This window comes from Cololabis saira, chromosome 17 (genome assembly GCF_033807715.1).
Source record: "Cololabis saira isolate AMF1-May2022 chromosome 17, fColSai1.1, whole genome shotgun sequence".
Taxonomy (NCBI): Eukaryota; Metazoa; Chordata; class Actinopteri; order Beloniformes; family Belonidae; genus Cololabis; species Cololabis saira.
The window spans coordinates 25159670-25178246 of NC_084603.1; the positions used below are offsets into that span (position 1 = coordinate 25159670).

The 18577-nt window shown below is 40.6% G+C and overlaps 1 protein-coding gene across 3 annotated transcripts in view; it reads left to right on the forward strand.

Moving 5' to 3' along the window:
• ccser2a (coiled-coil serine-rich protein 2a) overlaps positions 1-18577 on the forward strand; it is a 55615-nt gene that overhangs the window by 22005 nt on the left and 15033 nt on the right. For all 3 annotated transcript variants that reach the window (XM_061745843.1, XM_061745845.1, XM_061745844.1), the window contains exons 4-9: positions 5468-5561; positions 7941-8037; positions 8207-8384; positions 9789-9854; positions 11429-11551; positions 14741-14884. In XM_061745843.1, coding sequence (XP_061601827.1) covers positions 5468-5561; positions 7941-8037; positions 8207-8384; positions 9789-9854; positions 11429-11551; positions 14741-14884 — 702 coding nt within the window. The remainder of the gene's footprint in view (positions 1-5467; positions 5562-7940; positions 8038-8206; positions 8385-9788; positions 9855-11428; positions 11552-14740; positions 14885-18577) is intronic.

The following is an 18577-nucleotide window of genomic DNA, read 5'->3' on the forward strand; positions in this document are numbered from 1 at the left end:
AAAGGTAGTGCAGCTAACTGTTCTGGAAAGGAGTCCCACTAAAGTTTTGAATAACAGTTTTTTTTATTACTGGATTTATTACTTAAATCAAATAAAGGAGTCATCACCTTTTCAAGGGAAAAAGTTTACTTCTCTAATGCACATCTCTTCTTGAGCCTTGCTTCTCTTTACTGATAGGATGAGGATTTAAGACAAAATTGAAGAAAAACTTAAAGGAGCTTGAGGCCGGATTGTGGCAAGATTTATGAAAAAAATCCGTATACATTTTAAGTTTTCTAGTAATAATGTCAGATGAAGCGTTCCAAACTCAAAAGAATGAGCCCTCTAGTGTATCTCTCCTTTGCCTTGAACAGGCTGTGTGCTGCAAAATGTGCTGCAATTCGGTCCCGAATTTCCCGCGCTGGGCTGCGGATGTGACGTCACATGACGCTGCATGCACGTTCTCCCCGTTCTCCCGTGCCGGCTTCACTGTTGGCTGCAGCACCCCCAACGGCCGTCGTGGCGAAGGGTGGCGCTAGAGAGTCTCATTTCTTAAAAGGAGCCTCAAGCTCCTTTAAAGGGGACATATTATGGCATTTAATGTATATTTTAAACAGGCCTTGAATGTCTTAAAAACAATCTAAAGCTTGTTTTTTCTACATAAATCAGAAATTCAGCCTGTGGGCCGTGTCTATAGTTTTACCGCTTCTAACCCCTTTTTCTGTGCTCCATTCTAAGGGAAGGGGGGGCTATGATAATGAGGCTCTGCGCTGATTGGCTGCTTGAATGACGTGTAGGAGGGGAGGGAACAAAGCGTCCCTCCGGGGAGAATAGCAGTGGCTGCGTAGCAAAGCGTGTCCACGGTTCTGCATTAAATCGACGCGTACCCTACGCCGTAGGCTCTGCGTTGGTGTAACGCGGAACCATAAATCAGCCTTTAGTTACCTGACCGGGTCACCTCGTCTTCACACTAATTCACACAGGAAGATTGAATTTAATTCTAAACAGGTACACCACAGTTATTTACTCCAATTCCTCATCATTTCACTTCTTATGTTACAAGACAAATGAATCCTGTTAACTGTAAAAAAATCACAACACTGAATTTTCACACATGGCAACTTTATTGTTAAAATATATAAATAAAATGTATGCACTATTGCTGGCTCAAGGAAGGACCGCGCGTCTTCTGAATGTGAACAGCTCCAGGTGCTTGAAAGATCTGAAACCACAGAAGAAAAATGTATTACGGTACTGAGCCGCCGGCTCCCCCGAGCCCCCGGGTTCGGATCTCCGGGCTCGGAGCTCCAGGTTTGGAGCTCCGACCCCGGGTTCGGAGCCCCTCGACGGTCCGGTCCGTATGCGGCGCCGGGGCTCCGGAGCTAAGCTAAATACTTAGCCCATGCAAAGATCATACAAATATAAATGACATATAAAAAAGGAACTTACCGCTGACTCATGTGCAGTTGCCGGGTCCGTGCTGTGGGATCTGATCCTTTTATGAGGGTAAATGTCGAGGCAAAATCTCATTTCTACTCTCCCTCGCTGTTCAAACAGCCACCGCTTGTAAACAATGGCGGAGCTCCGCCCGGCTGAGCTGGTTGTGGGTGTGGTTTCAGCAGCAGAGGCTGAACCTATGGAAATCTGCTCCTGTCGTGACTCACGACGGGAGCAGATTCTAATCGGCTCAAAAAAAAATCACGTGACACTTCTGTCGGGCGGGGGTCAGAGACCTTGCAGAAATTCATGGGATTTTGTCTCCCCTCTGCTGGCAGGGTGAGGGGAGACCACTTTATATATGTTCAAACAAGAAAAAACGTGTTTTTCATAATAGGTTCCCTTTAAATACATGCCAAAAATAATGAAAATGATCATTAATTGCTTACCTTAAGTTTTTATTGCATTATGGTTTTTTTTATTCATTTATATTGATCTTTTATGAACACATCATTTTGTGTAATTCTTGTTACACAAAGTTTAGGCTCCCTGTGGAGATGTCTCTAAACATTAAAGCTGTTAATCAAAAAGATTTCTATAGAAGCCAGTAAAATCCACAAGAATTTTACATTATAAAGATAAACTTTTTTTAAATAGAACTTTTCATATGATCAGGAAATAAAAAAATTTAAAATCAGGTAAGACGACGTAATCGAAACAAATGGACAACAACCTGATTGAAACCTGACTGCTGTGGCTTGACCTTGAGTAAAATACATTTTACCTCAGCTTCAATTTATTGTTGGTAAAGCTACTAAATCATGAATCGGGTGAACCTAATTTTCCATACACTGCTTTTTATTTTTCCTTACTTGTTGTGGTTAGGGGGATCTTAGGGGATCTTAATTAAGTACACACAATCTGAGAATATGTGCACTTCATTTTAAGACACAGCAATGACCATATGATTTTAATATATCCTGATACCTCAAAGGGATAAAAGGATACATTTACTTTTTCACACGACAGCATATATTATATGTTGATTTGTACTGAACATTTTTTGTCTGGTCGCCTGTGAGCTGTATCAGCCGATATAAAATGCTGACATCGGCACATACTGTTTGCTATTTTTGTTGTTTGCGGATATGATCCATGTACTAGTCTAGACGTTTTTACTTTTAGGGGAATAGAAGACAGTAAATCTTCCATTTAGAAGTTTAGAATACTGAGAAATAAAAGTTTCTTCTCCCATCAGTAAGCACATCACAATGATAGAGTCGCTGGGGAGCATGTTGTGGAAGTTTAGGCTGCGAGTACAGAATAGCAAAGAAGGTAATTTGTACAGCCTGTAAGGGGGGGAAACGTTCTTTTTTTTTTCTTTTACAACCAAAACACTTGAGAGAACAACCTTGATCCAACACTTCAAACAGGAGCACGCTCCTGAGCATGCTCAGTGTTCTGAAGCTAACTGGGAGTAAGAGGCTAAAAATGCCAGCAGAGCACACAACCTGCAGCCTGTGCAGTCGTCTTCTTGATTCAGTGCATGTATGCAGGTGCACATAGTTCCAAGGAGGAAAATTCGGCTCAAAGGAAAATTAGACTTTGGAACTGGCAAAGAAAAATGACTATTTCTACATTTGTAGTATACTGTATGTATACTATAAGAAGAATAATCATTTTTACACCCATCTCAGTATATTTACTTATAACCTTTTATTGTGAGTTTTAATATACTATAGATAGTGTAAGATGCGTTTAGAGACAAAACTAATGCATTTTATAAGAAGTCTTTTGTCCCCAGAGCAGTCAACTTTCTTAATCTGACAGAATGACCAACTGCATGACGATGATGGGGGTGGTGGTGATGATGATGATTATGATGATGATGGTGATTATGAAACAGGTCTTTTAATGTTGGTATATTTCTTCTTAGTGCAGTTTTATCTTTTCTATGATGTGATCCTCACTGCTGTATTGTACCCCACAATGTCTTGTCAGTGCAAAAGGCATTTTGCACTGGGCTGTGCACTCAGGTGCTCATAGTGCATGTCAGTACTCAGGCCGAACAGAAAGGACTTAAATCTCCTACTTATGGTGTGTGGGTAGCTCACGGTATATAAAGGATTTGAGTCTTTTAGGCAAAATATCAGACAGGAAAAAAAGATACATTTATTCCAGTGAAGGATGCTCATATAGCCTACTTACCAATATAAGTTCAGGCCAAAGCCAGTGTAGAAGAGGTGGCTCCTCAAAAACATATTTGGCAAAACTCTTCGTGAAATACATGTCCAGCATCATTATGCACTGGTTTATCAAAAATGTGGCTTATTGCTTTTTTTAATATATATATCCACAAGAAAAGAGTTAAAAGAGGGACGAAAACAACAGTGCAAATGTAAAGGGAAAGATGGAAATTGAGTAAGAAGTATGAGATAAAACAGATGAGGCAGGTGGATATGCATGCAGACTCTTCAGAGAATAACGTTCCACCCACGCCTTCACTGGCAATATGTCGGAGATGGCAGAAATATTTCTTGTTTATTCTATTTATTCATTATACCTTGATAATTAAGTCTGAAACTCTCAGCAGCAATCAATTAATGTGGAACATAGATCCAATTAATTACTAATTTTGTGCTTGTGGCTTGCGCTGTCAATTTAGTTTTTTTAAAGCACAAAAATGCCTTGAAAAAATAAAGCCCTGAAATATTGATTCCTTTCTCTGCTTTTGGATATACTTTGAAATATCTGGTACACAACAACACTGCAGCCAGTCTAGCTGCATACTCTGAGGCTGCTGTGAGAAATGTTTTTGTTGGCTTTTCACAATGTTCTGCATTATATAATGGGTTTTTTTTTGTTTTTTTTCCTCCTCTTCTCAACAGGCAGTTCCGGTTTGTTTGTCTTGGTGTATGGAATAACAACATTTTCTGTTGTGCTCATCAAAGCCGAGGATCATCATGAAACTGTTTCACAAAAATAGTGATTGATCAAGGCATATAAAGTGTTCCTAGCAATTATAATCAAATCAGGAAATGAAATGGTATTTTTACTTACATCATAACATCGATGCATGTATACTAAATGCAATCTGACATTACACTTAAGACACTCAAAAATATGCTTCTAACTAATACAGTGAATCTTAGTGTATCGCAAAATTCAATTGATTTCTGATAATTATTAGATTCTTGATTAAAGAATCATCAGAGAATCAATATTAACAAAAATCAATCCATTTAATGCTAGGCTTAAACTAAAAAATCCCCTTTATTTCTTATAATATTGCAACTTGATCACTGAGATGCTTCAGCTTCTACAATATTTTTTTTTTCAAGGAAACGGTTTTCTTTTTTTAATGCTCTCCCAATCACAGCTTCCTCAGACTATCTTTGTACAGCAAGTACAGATTTGTCTTTTAAGAATAACAGAATGGTAGAACTATATGAATAATAAATTGAAGCTTTTGTTATTAATGCTTTTGTACAATGGTGGGTGTTTTTTAAGATGAAAGAGGTTTTTTTCACGGACTGTTGAGAGTTTGCTGGATGTTTGGTAATGCGAAGGCAGGTATGTTGGTCAGCTGCTGGATAATTAACCTGTTTATCTTTCTTCAACTCTGATCGCTGGCGATGGTGTAAACTTTAGACTGTGTCTGTTAAACGAGTCGCATGTCCGCGAGTGACTGTTTCTCCAACAAAGAACATTGTAGAGACCAGACTGTACCTAAACACTTGGTACTGGTTTCATTTCTTCTGTCAGATTAATTCAACTACGAACTCTGAGTGATCTCTTAACTTTAGCTGCATCTAACTCCCATCCTGGAGCTTTTCACTGTCAAAATGTCATCAGTACTTGGAGGGCTCTATTAATCACAGGGAAAGGCAGCATCTCTTTTTATGCTTTTGTGTGCCGTGTGCCATATCTCTTTTTGCAGTTTGCCTTGCAGAGCAAAAAAACTTTGTCCAGAAGCAACATGATATGACACTAATGTTCTCACAGTGTGTTGATAATGTTATCTAATGCCTTCAATTTTTGTGCTTCTCAGGATATTCTTAATAACCTGGACCCTCTGGGAACGGGAGATTTAGATGATGATGACCTCATGCTGGATGTGGACCTCCCAGAGGATGGCTTGCCTGGTCAGCACACACACACACACACACACACACACACACACACACACACACACACACACACACACACACACACACACACACACACACACACACACACACACACACACACACACACACACACACATTTATTTCATCCCACATAAGCTTGAAATTTGTGAGGTCATTGTATGCCCATGACAAATACTTCTCATATTTTCATTAGCTGGGGGTGGTCCATTATTTTCATATAAGTGGATTCCTCCAGCAAAACTGTTGTGATCATGATTGTAAATTAATGCGGTTCCAAGGTCTAAGCCTTCCATTTGCAGCAAACTCTTTCTCTTGGGATAAAATGGCTTGAATAAATTCAATCCTTCTTTGCCTTGGGTGAAGATTTGCCTCTGCAACATCCATTTAACTATATTAATGGATACCTTTTTGTGTTATTATGTGCTGCCACTCTTTTAATATTTGTTTGCAGCAGTATGCTTAAATTAGAACACCCAACTTTGTGTAGTCTACCCAGCTAACTTAAAACAGTATTCAGCCAGCTTTCCAGCTCTGTTTCTAGGAGCAGATGCACAACCAGACATGTGTGACTATGATTTCAACATTCAACATCAAAACAGAGAAGTGAATGAAAGTGATGTAATTATTGCTTATAGCACCTGTTTCATTGCATGTTCTTCAAAAATACAGTTTATCATTCACCCATACTTATCTGAAGTTTCACCAGCAGAGGAAATATAGGGTTTCTCGGTGACCCTAAACAAATGATGTAGCTTGAACCACAAATTCTGCAAATTGAAAAGGTCCCCTCTACCAGCTGAGCTGAGGGTCGTTTATCTAGTTTACACTTGTTTATCAAAGATCCGCTCAGAAAACTCCAACAGATATTGACATACTGTTCCTGATAGACTTGCAAACTTGCAAGTATACCGTGTCTCTAAACACTGATCTCCTTGTTGCTGAGCAAGTGGGACAGAGAGAGCAGACAGGAATGTTCGCTCTGGAGGAATGTGAACCGGAGCGTCATCTCTTCCTGCTCCTTTTTGGGTAGTGGCCATATTTATAGCTCTCTGTGTCATGTGTAGAGTTGATGTCACGAGCAGCAGTGTGAAAGCAAGAAACAGTGAGAAGTCCAGTTACACCCAGCCCACTGGGCAGACCTTGAGATGTGGCATAGGGGAAGCTCTAAAGACACCCTGCCTCCGCCAGAAAACTGGGAGAGAGGAAAGAGGAGGACTCATGTAGTGTTTTTATCCAGATGTCAAGTCCCTTGATGGAAGAGAGCCCCCAGCTTCCTTCTCCCAGCTAGTGACTTCCTCGCCTGGACACAAACCAGTCACCTCAGTTGCTCTCTCACCAGCACAACCACAACCTCTCTCCTCAGCTCCAGTTCCTAGGGAGTTCCCAGAAAAACAAGGCTGTCAACAAAGACAAGCTGGGAGCTGGGAGCTAGGAGCTGGGTCGACTTTCTCTCTGGCGCTTAAACAAATTGCCAGCTGACCAGACAAGGAGTCATTTCTTTCCAGTTACTGCCTGCACTTTAACTGCATTTATGGACTTGTTGAAGTTGGACTATATTTTGGTTTCTTTTACTTTTTTGAGTACATTTTCTGAGCTGAAAGAGAGACATTCTGTCGTATAAGTTTCCTGGAATGTAACATCTTTGTATGAGACAGGCTGTCTGCTCCTGTGCTATGTGCTGACACTCTCGGTAAAGTATTTTAACCACGACTGCTGAATTCATTGGATTGGATCTTTCCATCTTTATCTGCTTTTCTCCATTTTATTTCAATCTCATTATTTGAGTATCTTGCATAAAGAAAGTCAGGGCCCCTTTTGATTTCCTAGGGATCACGCTCTGTTAGTTGTCAATTTTGTTGCAGCCGCGGTTCATTTCACAGCTGTGTGCCACTGAGTGCTACCAAATACTGTGTTCCCTTATAGTGCCGCTTTGAAAATGAAATGGGTTGCTGCTGTCTGTGACCAAATGCTTGCATTTGATGGAAGAGACAGTTGAGAGAAACAAAATGAAACGAATCAGATGATGATTTTATCGTAGATATTCAGGCTTTTTTGAAAATATCTTCACAAGGTCCTGCATTGTTTTTGTGAGTGCGTTGGACCTCTATTTTTTAGTTGTTGTAAAAGACTATAAGAAGAAGAAAGAAAAGCTAAATTTGACCTATTTGTATGCTGTTTTTTATGTCCAAATACAAAAGCTCCAGCATATACAGAAGTTGTATTCCCACTGTGTTTCCTTTATAATCTATCACTCACACTTAAATAGGAGTTTTAAATTTTAGGATGCATTTTACATGCTTCATCCTCTCACCTGCAGTGTCTCTGTTTCGGATTTTCAGTGCATCATTGTTGCTCAAAATTCTCTGTGTGTAGGCTTTGACAGAATGTCTCACAATGAGCGGACCAGTCGGCAGGGGCAGCGGCGTAAACAGCACCGCTGGAGTGGGCCAGATCATTTCCACAGTGATAGGTTGGTCAACCTTGCAAGTTTAAAAAGTAGCCAAAAAGAAGAAAATTAAAGAATGAGTAATTTTATAAAGATTAAAGACAAAAAAAAATCTATTAATTCTCACATAATTCTCAGTGTCTGTCGAATTCTCTGCGTCTGTTTCTCAGACTCGCTCTTTTACGGTTCTCAGGGCTCATGTCTTCCAGCATTACGATGGCCTCAAAGCTTCAAGGATTTCCTCACGGCCGGTCCAGGAAGGCAGGAAGCACGACTACAGACCCGGGCTGGATGAACTCGCACTTGAACACATGACTCAAGACTGCAGCTTGTTGACAAATCAGTTACTTAGGCTCAAGACGTTACTACAGGTTTGGCATTAATTTTTAGAGTTACATGAATGTGTTAAATACTGTATTTTTCCATGTAGCGATATATATGCAAACCTTCACATAAACATATATGCACATGTATTATGCTGGAGACCTCGTTGTCCCTTATATCCTTTGTTATCCTCCCTTAAATGTGCAAATAACACAAGGATTATGTCCACGTGGTGTTTGCTTTCAGGATTTTGAGTTTAATTTTAGCTGCTCTGCAGCTTTGTATTAGTTTCCCAGAGAGCTAGTTTGAATAATCTTCTTAAGTTTTCAGAGAGCATGCTGTGTCAGTGTTCAGGTGTTTAGCACAGGTGACATTAAATGGATTTTCCGACAACCTATCTGTGATAGTTTTGACTGTAAAAGTTGCTCCATCATGGTAGTGCTTCATTATACATTAAATTCAATTAAATTCCATTTTATTTATATATTGCATCTATGACAATACAAGTTGTTTCTAGTTGTTTTCCAGAGACCCAGAACATGACCCCCAGCCATATTGAATTTACAATATGTTATAAGGAACAATATTAAAAGGAGATGGCAGTTCCTGGCCAACTGTTCAGCACTTTTATAGCAGAAGCTCTGGGCATGTGTGCAATTCTACTACAATATCTATGATGCTTGCATCTGTGAACCTAAAAGGGTGAAAAAATATTTAATGACCAAATAAAGAACAAAGAGATATAAAAGATATCAGCTTATGGAAACATGAACTCAAATGATGTAAACACAAAATCTACACTCTACCAAAACACAGTGAAATCTACCTCCCTGAATAAATGGAGTGAGACATAAGCCCCTCACACTGCACACGTCATGCACCGAATCGGCTTGAATGCCTTGGCTCCATTTTCCAACCAAACACTGGTTGTATAGACTTAAGAAACAAAATTGTTTTGTTCCACAACCGACTTTATTTTTAAGTGTGTGTGTGTGTTCTGTTAATTTTATTTTCAGCTGAAGGCATCAAATGTAAAGCTCAATCTGATTCTATTTTATCGCTGCATCATTGCACTAAATGTCAGACGTTCAGCGTACCTCTTTTTACACTTGCAGAGTCAAAATGTATAATTATTGTTAACTTAAACGAGCACATGGTGGGATAATGTGTTGAATTAGAATCGGTATCCCTAGCAGCTTGGCTTAATGTATTTTCACTTCTTAAAAATGGCAAAAAATACACACTGAAGTGAGGCTGTACTGTATATTGAACTCTCAATGAGATGCTGTGCCTCTGGTATGTAACACTGGTGCATGACAGTTCAGGGTCAGTGGACTGCATGAGTGAAAGAGTAAAATAACTTCACTCTCGTGAGGTATGCCTAAGGCAAGTGTCATCGATTCAGCAAACTCACGTTCTGCATCTCTGTGTGTGTTTTGTTTTTTTTCCAGCTTGAGGAAACAGACGCTGCAGCAAATGTTTCTGAGGAGACGGAAGACAACACCACTCTCTCACAGGTATGGAGCTTAACCTCAGGCTTAAAATAGTGTTGACTGGATCTTGTAATACATAAAAACAGTATTTGCTTTTAACTAATGTGGCAACACCTGTATATACCTGGCTCAATATCTAGCTAGAGCAAGGTATTGCCTTCATATGCGCCCCTCTACATCATTCCTTTCTGATCACACCCCCCAAACACACTGGTCTATTTAAGGAAGCAAAATGACGTCCATCTCTCCATGTCATTTGATGCTCAACTGCTAAGCTTCCTGCCGCTCTGAAACCTCACCACCGTCATCCACCTGGAGGCTCCAAGTCTAATGGCGCTTTTCCACCAGTACCTACTCAGTTCGATTCGGCTCGCCTCGACTTGGTTTTGGCACTTTTCCACCCGGGGTCTCACCGTACCGAGTACAAACTTTTCTGTAACTAATCTGCCGAGGTTCTAAGTGGGCTGAGTCGGCTGTATCTGACGTCATCACACTACATGCCACCAATTGGTCAGGGGGTTGGCCCGTTAGACGTCTGGGTCAGGATGTGGACATCAGTTGAAGAGCGACTCTGACGGCGGATTTTTGTTTATTTTATTCGACAAGCAATGGCAGCGCAGAAGTCTGTTCCGTGCTCCAACTCTGAGGTGCAGATGTTCATAAACCTGGTGGCTGAGGAACGAAGGGATCTATCAGGAGCTTTCAGTTTCCATAGCTGCTCACGGCTACCAACTGAGTTTTCTGCAGCACAGAGACAAGCTAAAAAAAAATTGAAGCTTGAAGCCTTCTCTCACTCATTTTTTTTTTTTAATCCCGATTTTTATCACCCAGTGCTTCTACCTAAGTCACTCCTGGGCATTGCTCACCCTCTGCCAACTGCCCTGCAGTGAGCTCAAATCTCCTCCTTACTTGAGTAGTAAGCAGGCTGCTCCTTTTTTCTCTGGCCGTATGAAGGCGTGTCATTCCGGTCAGATCCTCCCCACCCCATCTGGCGCCCTGGCTCGCCAGAGGGGGCAGTGTACAGGGCTGCTGCATGTTTTAGTGAGGATACCTCACTCACACCAAGGGAACAAGGGGAGAAACTGCAAACTCCACACAGAAAGGCCCTTTCACCAACCATGTTGAGTCATTGAGGAACTTAACACGCACTCAGCGCCTTCTAGCTGTGAGGCAGCTGCACTACCAGCTGTGACACCATGCCCCCTACCATCTCCTTCCTTCTTCGTTTGTGTCACACACTCAAGTACGTCACAGAAGCTTCCCTCCAACCCCGCCTACACTTACTCCAGGTACTGGATTGTAATGGAAAAGAAACTGAGCCACGTTGAGTCAAGCTGAGTTGAGATGATTAGAGCAGAGTAGGGACTAGTGGAAAAGTGCCATAAGGATAAGGACGGGGGCCTTCAGGCCTTAGTCATTACAGCTTGGTATCTCAGTACAGGTAAAATCTGTGTGACTTGATAAAGTTGAAGAATAGAAAACTATATAAATGATTTGTTATAATGACAATGATGAAACATTTGTATTCTAATTGACGGACTGAGCTGAGGTTCTCTTCAATAGCTACAGTATATGTTATGTTGATGTGTTTTTTTCAGGTGGAAACGCTGTTTAAAGAAGTGCAGGTGCTTAAGGAAGAACTGAGGAGTCGAGACAAGACGATTGCTCAGCTCACTTTGCAGTGTCAACAGCTACAAAAACAACATCAGCGAGAACAAACGGTGAGTTGGTGTGAACAGGAGTGATACAAGTCAAAATGATATGATAAAAAGACACTGTACAGAATTCTATAAGGGAAAGAATACCGACAATCTAATCATAAAATAATTCCCAAAGCCTGGTAGCTAATCACATTGTCCAAGTTGGCAATGGAAAGAAGTTGTTTCACAACTATGTAGAAGATTACGGATGTTCCCATCAAACTGAAGAGACTCCTATATGTAGATAGAGCATGAGTGCACAGAAGCAAGTGGAAACAAGGCTTTAGACTTCAGTGATACGCTGCATTATACCTGGAACAGCAACTATACCCCCTATAAATAGATTTATATAAAGTTAAACACTTGATGGGTCATGGCTCTGGGGATTAAAGATGAGGAGACCATCCATAGCAATATATGAAGAAGCAGGTAACCAGGTCAACAATTCATTAAAAGGTCAGAGAAACATTTTCAGTGGCTGAAATTCATTTCTACAACCAGAAATGAAAGTACAAACTCCACTTTTCTTTTAACCCATTTTGTACCGTTAATGGGAAAGCTGAAGTATATCCCAGCTGTCATGCAAAAGTTGCGGTACACTTTGAACAGGTCGCCATTGTATCAGAGGGCCATACAGAGACTAACGAGACAAACAACCTTGTACGCTCAAACCCACGGCTACGCCTACACACATACTCACTCACACATCTACCCCTCATAGGGTCACTCCAACTCTGCCTACTACATTTTAACGACGTACCAGAGTCCTTTGCCTTCATTTTTCAAAAGCGAGCGCCTGGTAAAATAATGGCATCCATTTTACAAACCTTCCTGTGCAAGACGCTCCCTCTCACTGCAGGGTCATAAAATAAAAAAACTTTGACAAGAATAACGTTATGACATTGTGCCTCCTCAATATGATATAAATAGCAATTAGTGAAAATAAGCAATTAAAATGATGTCAGTACAACACCTGCAAAATCATTTCAGACTGTTATGGTTTTAATGTAGCTTCTCCTCTGATAGCTCAGCTTTTTATTATTAATTCTTTTACTAGATCTGAGATCATTAAGCATGCCCAGGCCCTGCCATCGCCCTTCAATATTTACGATTTACACCTGTTCTGCATTTATTAGGTCTGACAAGGACCATGTGGGAAAGATAAAGAAGGAATAACGTGCTATTACTCTTATGTGCATGGACCCACTGTTTATTGTGCACTGTTCGTGGTGGGTGAGAGTTCAGTTTCTTATGGACATTTTGCTTTCCTCCTGCATGCACATCAGTGTGTTACTCCTCACCAACACCATCCATTCTGTTTGATTTTGACTCGGTCCAACATTCATTAGTGATCCCTTGTTAGCCGAGAATCGTATGCTTGTCTGACATTATTCAAATCCCTGCCATACTGAGAAATACCAAAATGTCAAAGCAAGGCCCGTCTGCCAGCTTAGTTCCTGCATACTATTCACCCAATTAGAATTAACACCCACCCACAGCCGGTTTTACAGTCGGCACAATATTGCTCACCCTCAACACTCAACAAGCAAGGGGAGTCTGGACAATTTTCCACCTCTGCGGCCGACCCTAATGAATGCAGAAAGCGTAAAAGTGAAAGTGTTGGGGGATTTAGGAAGAATATGAGAAGGAACTATAGATATATACGCTACTCAGCTTGTCCTACAGCATCTTGTGGCAATCAAGGGTTTAAGGAAATCAGAGGTTTTAAGTTCTCTTGCTCTGATGTCTTTATATTCCGTGGTTTGACAGCCAAGTGAGAATAAGGGCTAAAGGCAGGCCTAAGTGGTTGACAGCTTTAATGTACTGACCAACATTTCTGGTTCTGAGAAAATGGCAATCAGAGCAAAATTGATTCAGTCTGTGACCACTGCCTGTTCATGTTGAATCTAGAATTTAGTCAGTCAGAGCTTGCTGGATCTGCTGTTTGTTCATGATATATTGGTTTGGAGGCAATATTAAAGTTGGTAAAGAGTGAGGTGAAGTGTTAGAAACAGCTCTGAGATTGAAGTGGAGAACTGTTGATTGAACTAAACATAATGGAGTGATGAAAAAAAAAAAACAGGAGAGCTGTGTGTAGCAGAGATAATCTCTGTTGTAGGAAAGTGTTGATGTGTGTTTGTATCTTAGTGTTTGTGCATATTTGGAGGGAAACGATGGGAAATAAAAGTGAAGTCATCAAAGATATAAAAGTGGTTTCTCTGTATTTCTGACAGTTTGGACCTTTTGGATGCTGCTTCCTCCACTGTTGATGCAGACAGTTTATGGTTATGTCCATCTTGTTTAATATGTTTTGAAATGGTACTGAACTGCATTACAATGTAGCTCATGTGGGTAACATCGTTGAAACATTAATTACCACTTTTAAACGCCAAATATCACATTTATATTATAGAAACCATTGCCGTAATGTTTTATTTTTATTCTGAAAGTCATAAGCAATATTGAAGGGTTTTTCTTTTAATTGCCTGGTACAGTGATGTATGGCAGGTTATTAATTGGTGACCCCAGTTGCTGATATTAAACAAAATAATTGCATCACTTTCGTTCATGAGGTTAAGTGAAGGAACATTCTGCAGATAACATCGCCACCCAAAATGTGATATGATTATAGTCTCTGCCTTCAATTTTTTGCACTTGTATGAAGATGTTTTTGTTTTTCAGCAGTATCGACACATTATACACACATAGAGCCGTTAGGAAAATGATCAGATTATAACAAACCTTCTTCTAATGAGACAGAACTGTCAGTTGCATAGGGATTACGTTTCATTTGAAAATTCCTTTGTGCTGTTTTTTGAGCAGAGCAGATGTGCTTGGAATAAGCCAGTGTACACTAAGAATTGTTGAAAATGCATAGGGCTATAAGACACAGCAAAGAGTCAGGCCCCATCAGGATGAGTCGTCTTATGTGGAACCGTCTGTACACCACCAAGGGAGCGTGGTGGAATATCATTTCACAGCTGTAAGGTTTTCATGTAATGGACACTAACAAGTCTAGAAATTGCTAATTTTGTACTTGTGTATTTTAAATAAAGTTTCAAATGAATAAACAAATAAAAAAATGACAAATTTAAGTTTTTCTTGCATGGTTGAAAACATATTATCCTTGAAATTTAGTTTGATTTGTTTGCGCGACTGTTAAAGTACAGAAAAGAGTCCATCTTTAACTTCTCTTCTTTCTCCTCCTAGTCTCATCATGGAGGCGTCAGGTGTCAGTGCCACCACCAGGGGGCTCCCTCTTCAACACGACTGGGGGACAAGCAGATGGACAGACGGTTGCAGCATCACTACGACAAGGCTACCCAGACATACTGGAGACCACCAAGCAGTTGTGTGAGTCCAGCTACATTCTGTCTTACTTGGATAGTTTCACTTGAAACAAAGAACCCCACAATCTCCACAGAGGATATGTTTACCAGTGCAGCTTATTTCCAGTCATAAAAAACATATAGTATGTATAAACCTTTACCTTGTGCAGCCATCACACCTCCGCATTGACAATGGACCACACTGATGACTGAATGAGTGTTTTGATCAGTTGACTTGACTGCTGTTCCAGTTATCTACAACTGGAAAGACTTCAGAGAGTTAAATCAGCACACCTTACAGTTTATGAGAATATCTGTGTGCTTGTCACTCTGTCTTCCAGCCTTGACTACTAGGTGTCATTGAATGTGGAGGTTGGCGTGATGGATGGAAAGAGGGCGAGGGCGAGATTTATGTGAGGAAGGAAGAAGATGGAGGCAAAAAGAGAGAGAGGTTGAAATAAGATGGACGTGTTTTTAGTGTTTGCAGTATCATACTACAGTCTAGCATGCTGTGTAGCAGTGAGTTATTGATTCCATAGCTGGAGTGCAACAGAGAGGTAATCACTCAACTAATTGATCTACTCTCAGCTTAAAGCATTACTAACCTACGAGGCAGACAGATGTGAGCGTTATCAAAGAATTCAAAGCAAAAAGAAATAATGTTAACAAAATTGTGCATCAAATATTGTCACCCACCTGCTTGATTGCAAAAAAAGCACATGGAATATTCAGAATATCAACAGTAAACAAGTGCATAGTACATTTTATTCTGTTACATGCAGACTAGTGGTGAAAAATAGAGGACACCACAAGCAAGCTTACTAACTACATTAGGTCCCTGCTTGCCACAAGAGCATATGGTTTAACAGTTGCTATGGCAACTATCAAAGCAGGGCTGTACTCGATGGGAATCATCTCTATGGTGGTAAAATCTATCTTTGCCCTTTAGTACCTGGTGCATAATAATGCACTGAAAGACCAAACAGATTTGGATCACATCTCTGCTTTTACCTTCACTCCTTCTTCATCATTTCCAGGGTTGTTTTTTCCGTCTTCATTATGCTGTCTTTCTCTTTTATTCTACATTACTGTGCCAGTGGAGATGACTCGCCCGCACACTGTTTTGTTTCACTGTGGTGATAAACACATCATATTAGTAACATATTATTTTAAAAGGAACCCTGCATATTAAGACATGTAGGTCTTAAAAGATAAATGTTGGTATCAATTATAACAATGTGATATAAAAAACCTTGTTGATGTCTTCGTTTTTATAAAATTTGAAAATATAATTTAACATGTAGGTCACCATTGTTTTTTACGTTCTGGGTAGTACGTCACACGGTGGCACCTGCTAACCCCCGTCCACTGTTCTGACACCCAGAAACAGATGAAAACACAGCTAAACAGGTGACGGCGCACCAGAAACACAGATGAAAACACAGCTGAACATTAAGGTGACGGCGCACCTACAAAAAAGTAAAATAAAATAAAAAAAAAGTGCAGCCCCATACAGCATGAACTATAAAAACACCATAAAACTCAGATAGACTAACAGACCACACATTTCAACTAGCAGATAACCGATGCTACAATAAAAACCCCAGCCAGATCTGGCGTCATTAAATTAAATAAAGATGTTCTTGCCTATTTGAAGCGAAGTCTGAGCCTCCCGTTTCGTCAAAGTCCCGGGCCAGTCCCCTCAGCGTCGGGTCTGTCATCACCCAGCACCGAGGCCGGTTTTAGGGGGGAGAGGGGGGGGCTATGCCCACTCAAACGTGCATATTGCCCACCGGCGTCTCCATCCCGGCGGCGGCAGCGAGAGCGGAGAGCGGAGAGCGGGTGGCGGAGCGCTGCGGGCTGTAGAGCCCCGGCTACGCAGGCTACGGCGTAGCCTACGCCGTCTACGCAGGAGCCTAATGCACTGGTAAGATGCGCACAACATTGATCATTTTTGCAGATCTCCCTTGCATCACAGAACTTTGATCCAGTTTGCCTGAACCGAGACGTCTTATGGGCTCCCTCGTCAGCCTCCACGGCCGGGAGAGAGCTGCTCAACTATGTTTTAGATACCTGTCCCAGTTAAACTAATGGGGCTTATCTTCCCAGAGCCACCGCTCTACGTCATCGCCCCCAGAATACATTGCGCAGGTAAAACATGGCGCCTCCCGCAGGTCAAAATATGTGATAAACATTGTAGATTTTTAAAGCAATTAGATTATTTTATGTGTTTCTAACAACATATTTTAGTATAAGAGAACAATTGTGGCTAATTAGGGACTACATGTCTTAATATGCAGGGTTCCCTTTAAAGGTTAAGTGTTTGGTTCATGTTTTTAAAAGTAAATATAAAATATAATATTGAGGGAACAAATGACAAAAAATGTATTTTTTTGTTCTCTGAGATGTGTGAAATATTTTGATGTCACATAAGCAAACCCAAGCATACAGTTTATCTTTTTCTTTTTAAAGATTTTTTAAACATCTTCTTGCTTTTGAAATGTCCTTTGCTGTTGATTTTCTTCTCTTCCAGTACTTTTCAACAGATTTTGGAGCTTTAGCTTTCTTCATTTTTGACAGTAAGCTGACAGGAAAACAGGGGGAGAGAAATGGGAAGATGCGCGGCAAAAGATCATGGGCTGGAACTCAAACTTGGGTCGGGTGCAACGAGGCCTAGGCCTCCGGACCGGGCGCGCCTGCTATTCAGTACAGTACAGTCACAGTCACTACACCGTGCCCCTCCTATGACATTTAAAGTGCTACTATATTATAGCGCTGGACTTGCTGTTGCTCTCTTAGCGTATATAGAATGCTACACTGAAAGGATGAGCCAAGATTCATTTTCATGGCAAAGGTCAATAGCTATAATCTCTTTTATAGCTTTACACTTGATATATAGTTGCCTTTTCAGAAGATGATAGGTTAAAATGTACACTGGAGGCAATGGACTTCTTGCTGTGTCTCGCCTGCATGTTGTACGTGGCCTCTTTTTTTTTTTTTTAGATGTCTTACTGTGATCCTATCTCACAGTAGGAGCATGAGAAAAGAAAATGTATTGCCCTACATCCTTGTAGATGGTTTGTTTTTTCTCTAACTTGTATTTAGTTCTTGGTGTCTATATGATTGTTTATGTAATTTCTCTAAACAGTCACCAAATCTCTCTTGTTGAAAGATGATGGAACAGTTTCTAGCCATTCATTATATTATTCTCAGCAACCAAACGTTTTGGGCTGTTACCATGAGGACTGCTGAATTTCCTCATCCATTTCCTAACTTCTTCACAGTCTATAAGGATATGGCAACACACAATCCAATCTTGAGTTTACAATCCAATTTTCATTCCAGGGAGCATTCTGTGTAAAAAAAGAAAAAGATCTAATAATATAGAAATAAGTATGCCTGTCAGTGTAAATGGTATTGACCATTTTTGCTGCAGCTGGTTGCAAATCAGGTATCTCATTAGAACCTGCTTGAATGCCAGTTGTGGAAAAAAATGGTCTGTGTGGATAACTCCTCTGAGCACTGACAGTAGGGAAGTTTTCTCTGCCTCCCCTCTGCAGCATATAAAAGCTGAGCTGTATGATTTTAGTAATTTCAGGTTTAACAGAATAGAAATGAGCTCAGCTTTTTGTCTATTGTGGTTGTGGTTTTGTTCTGTGTGAGTTGGATGTGCTACGTGTATCTGGTGCTTGACTGTGAAACACAGTCTGTGTGACTG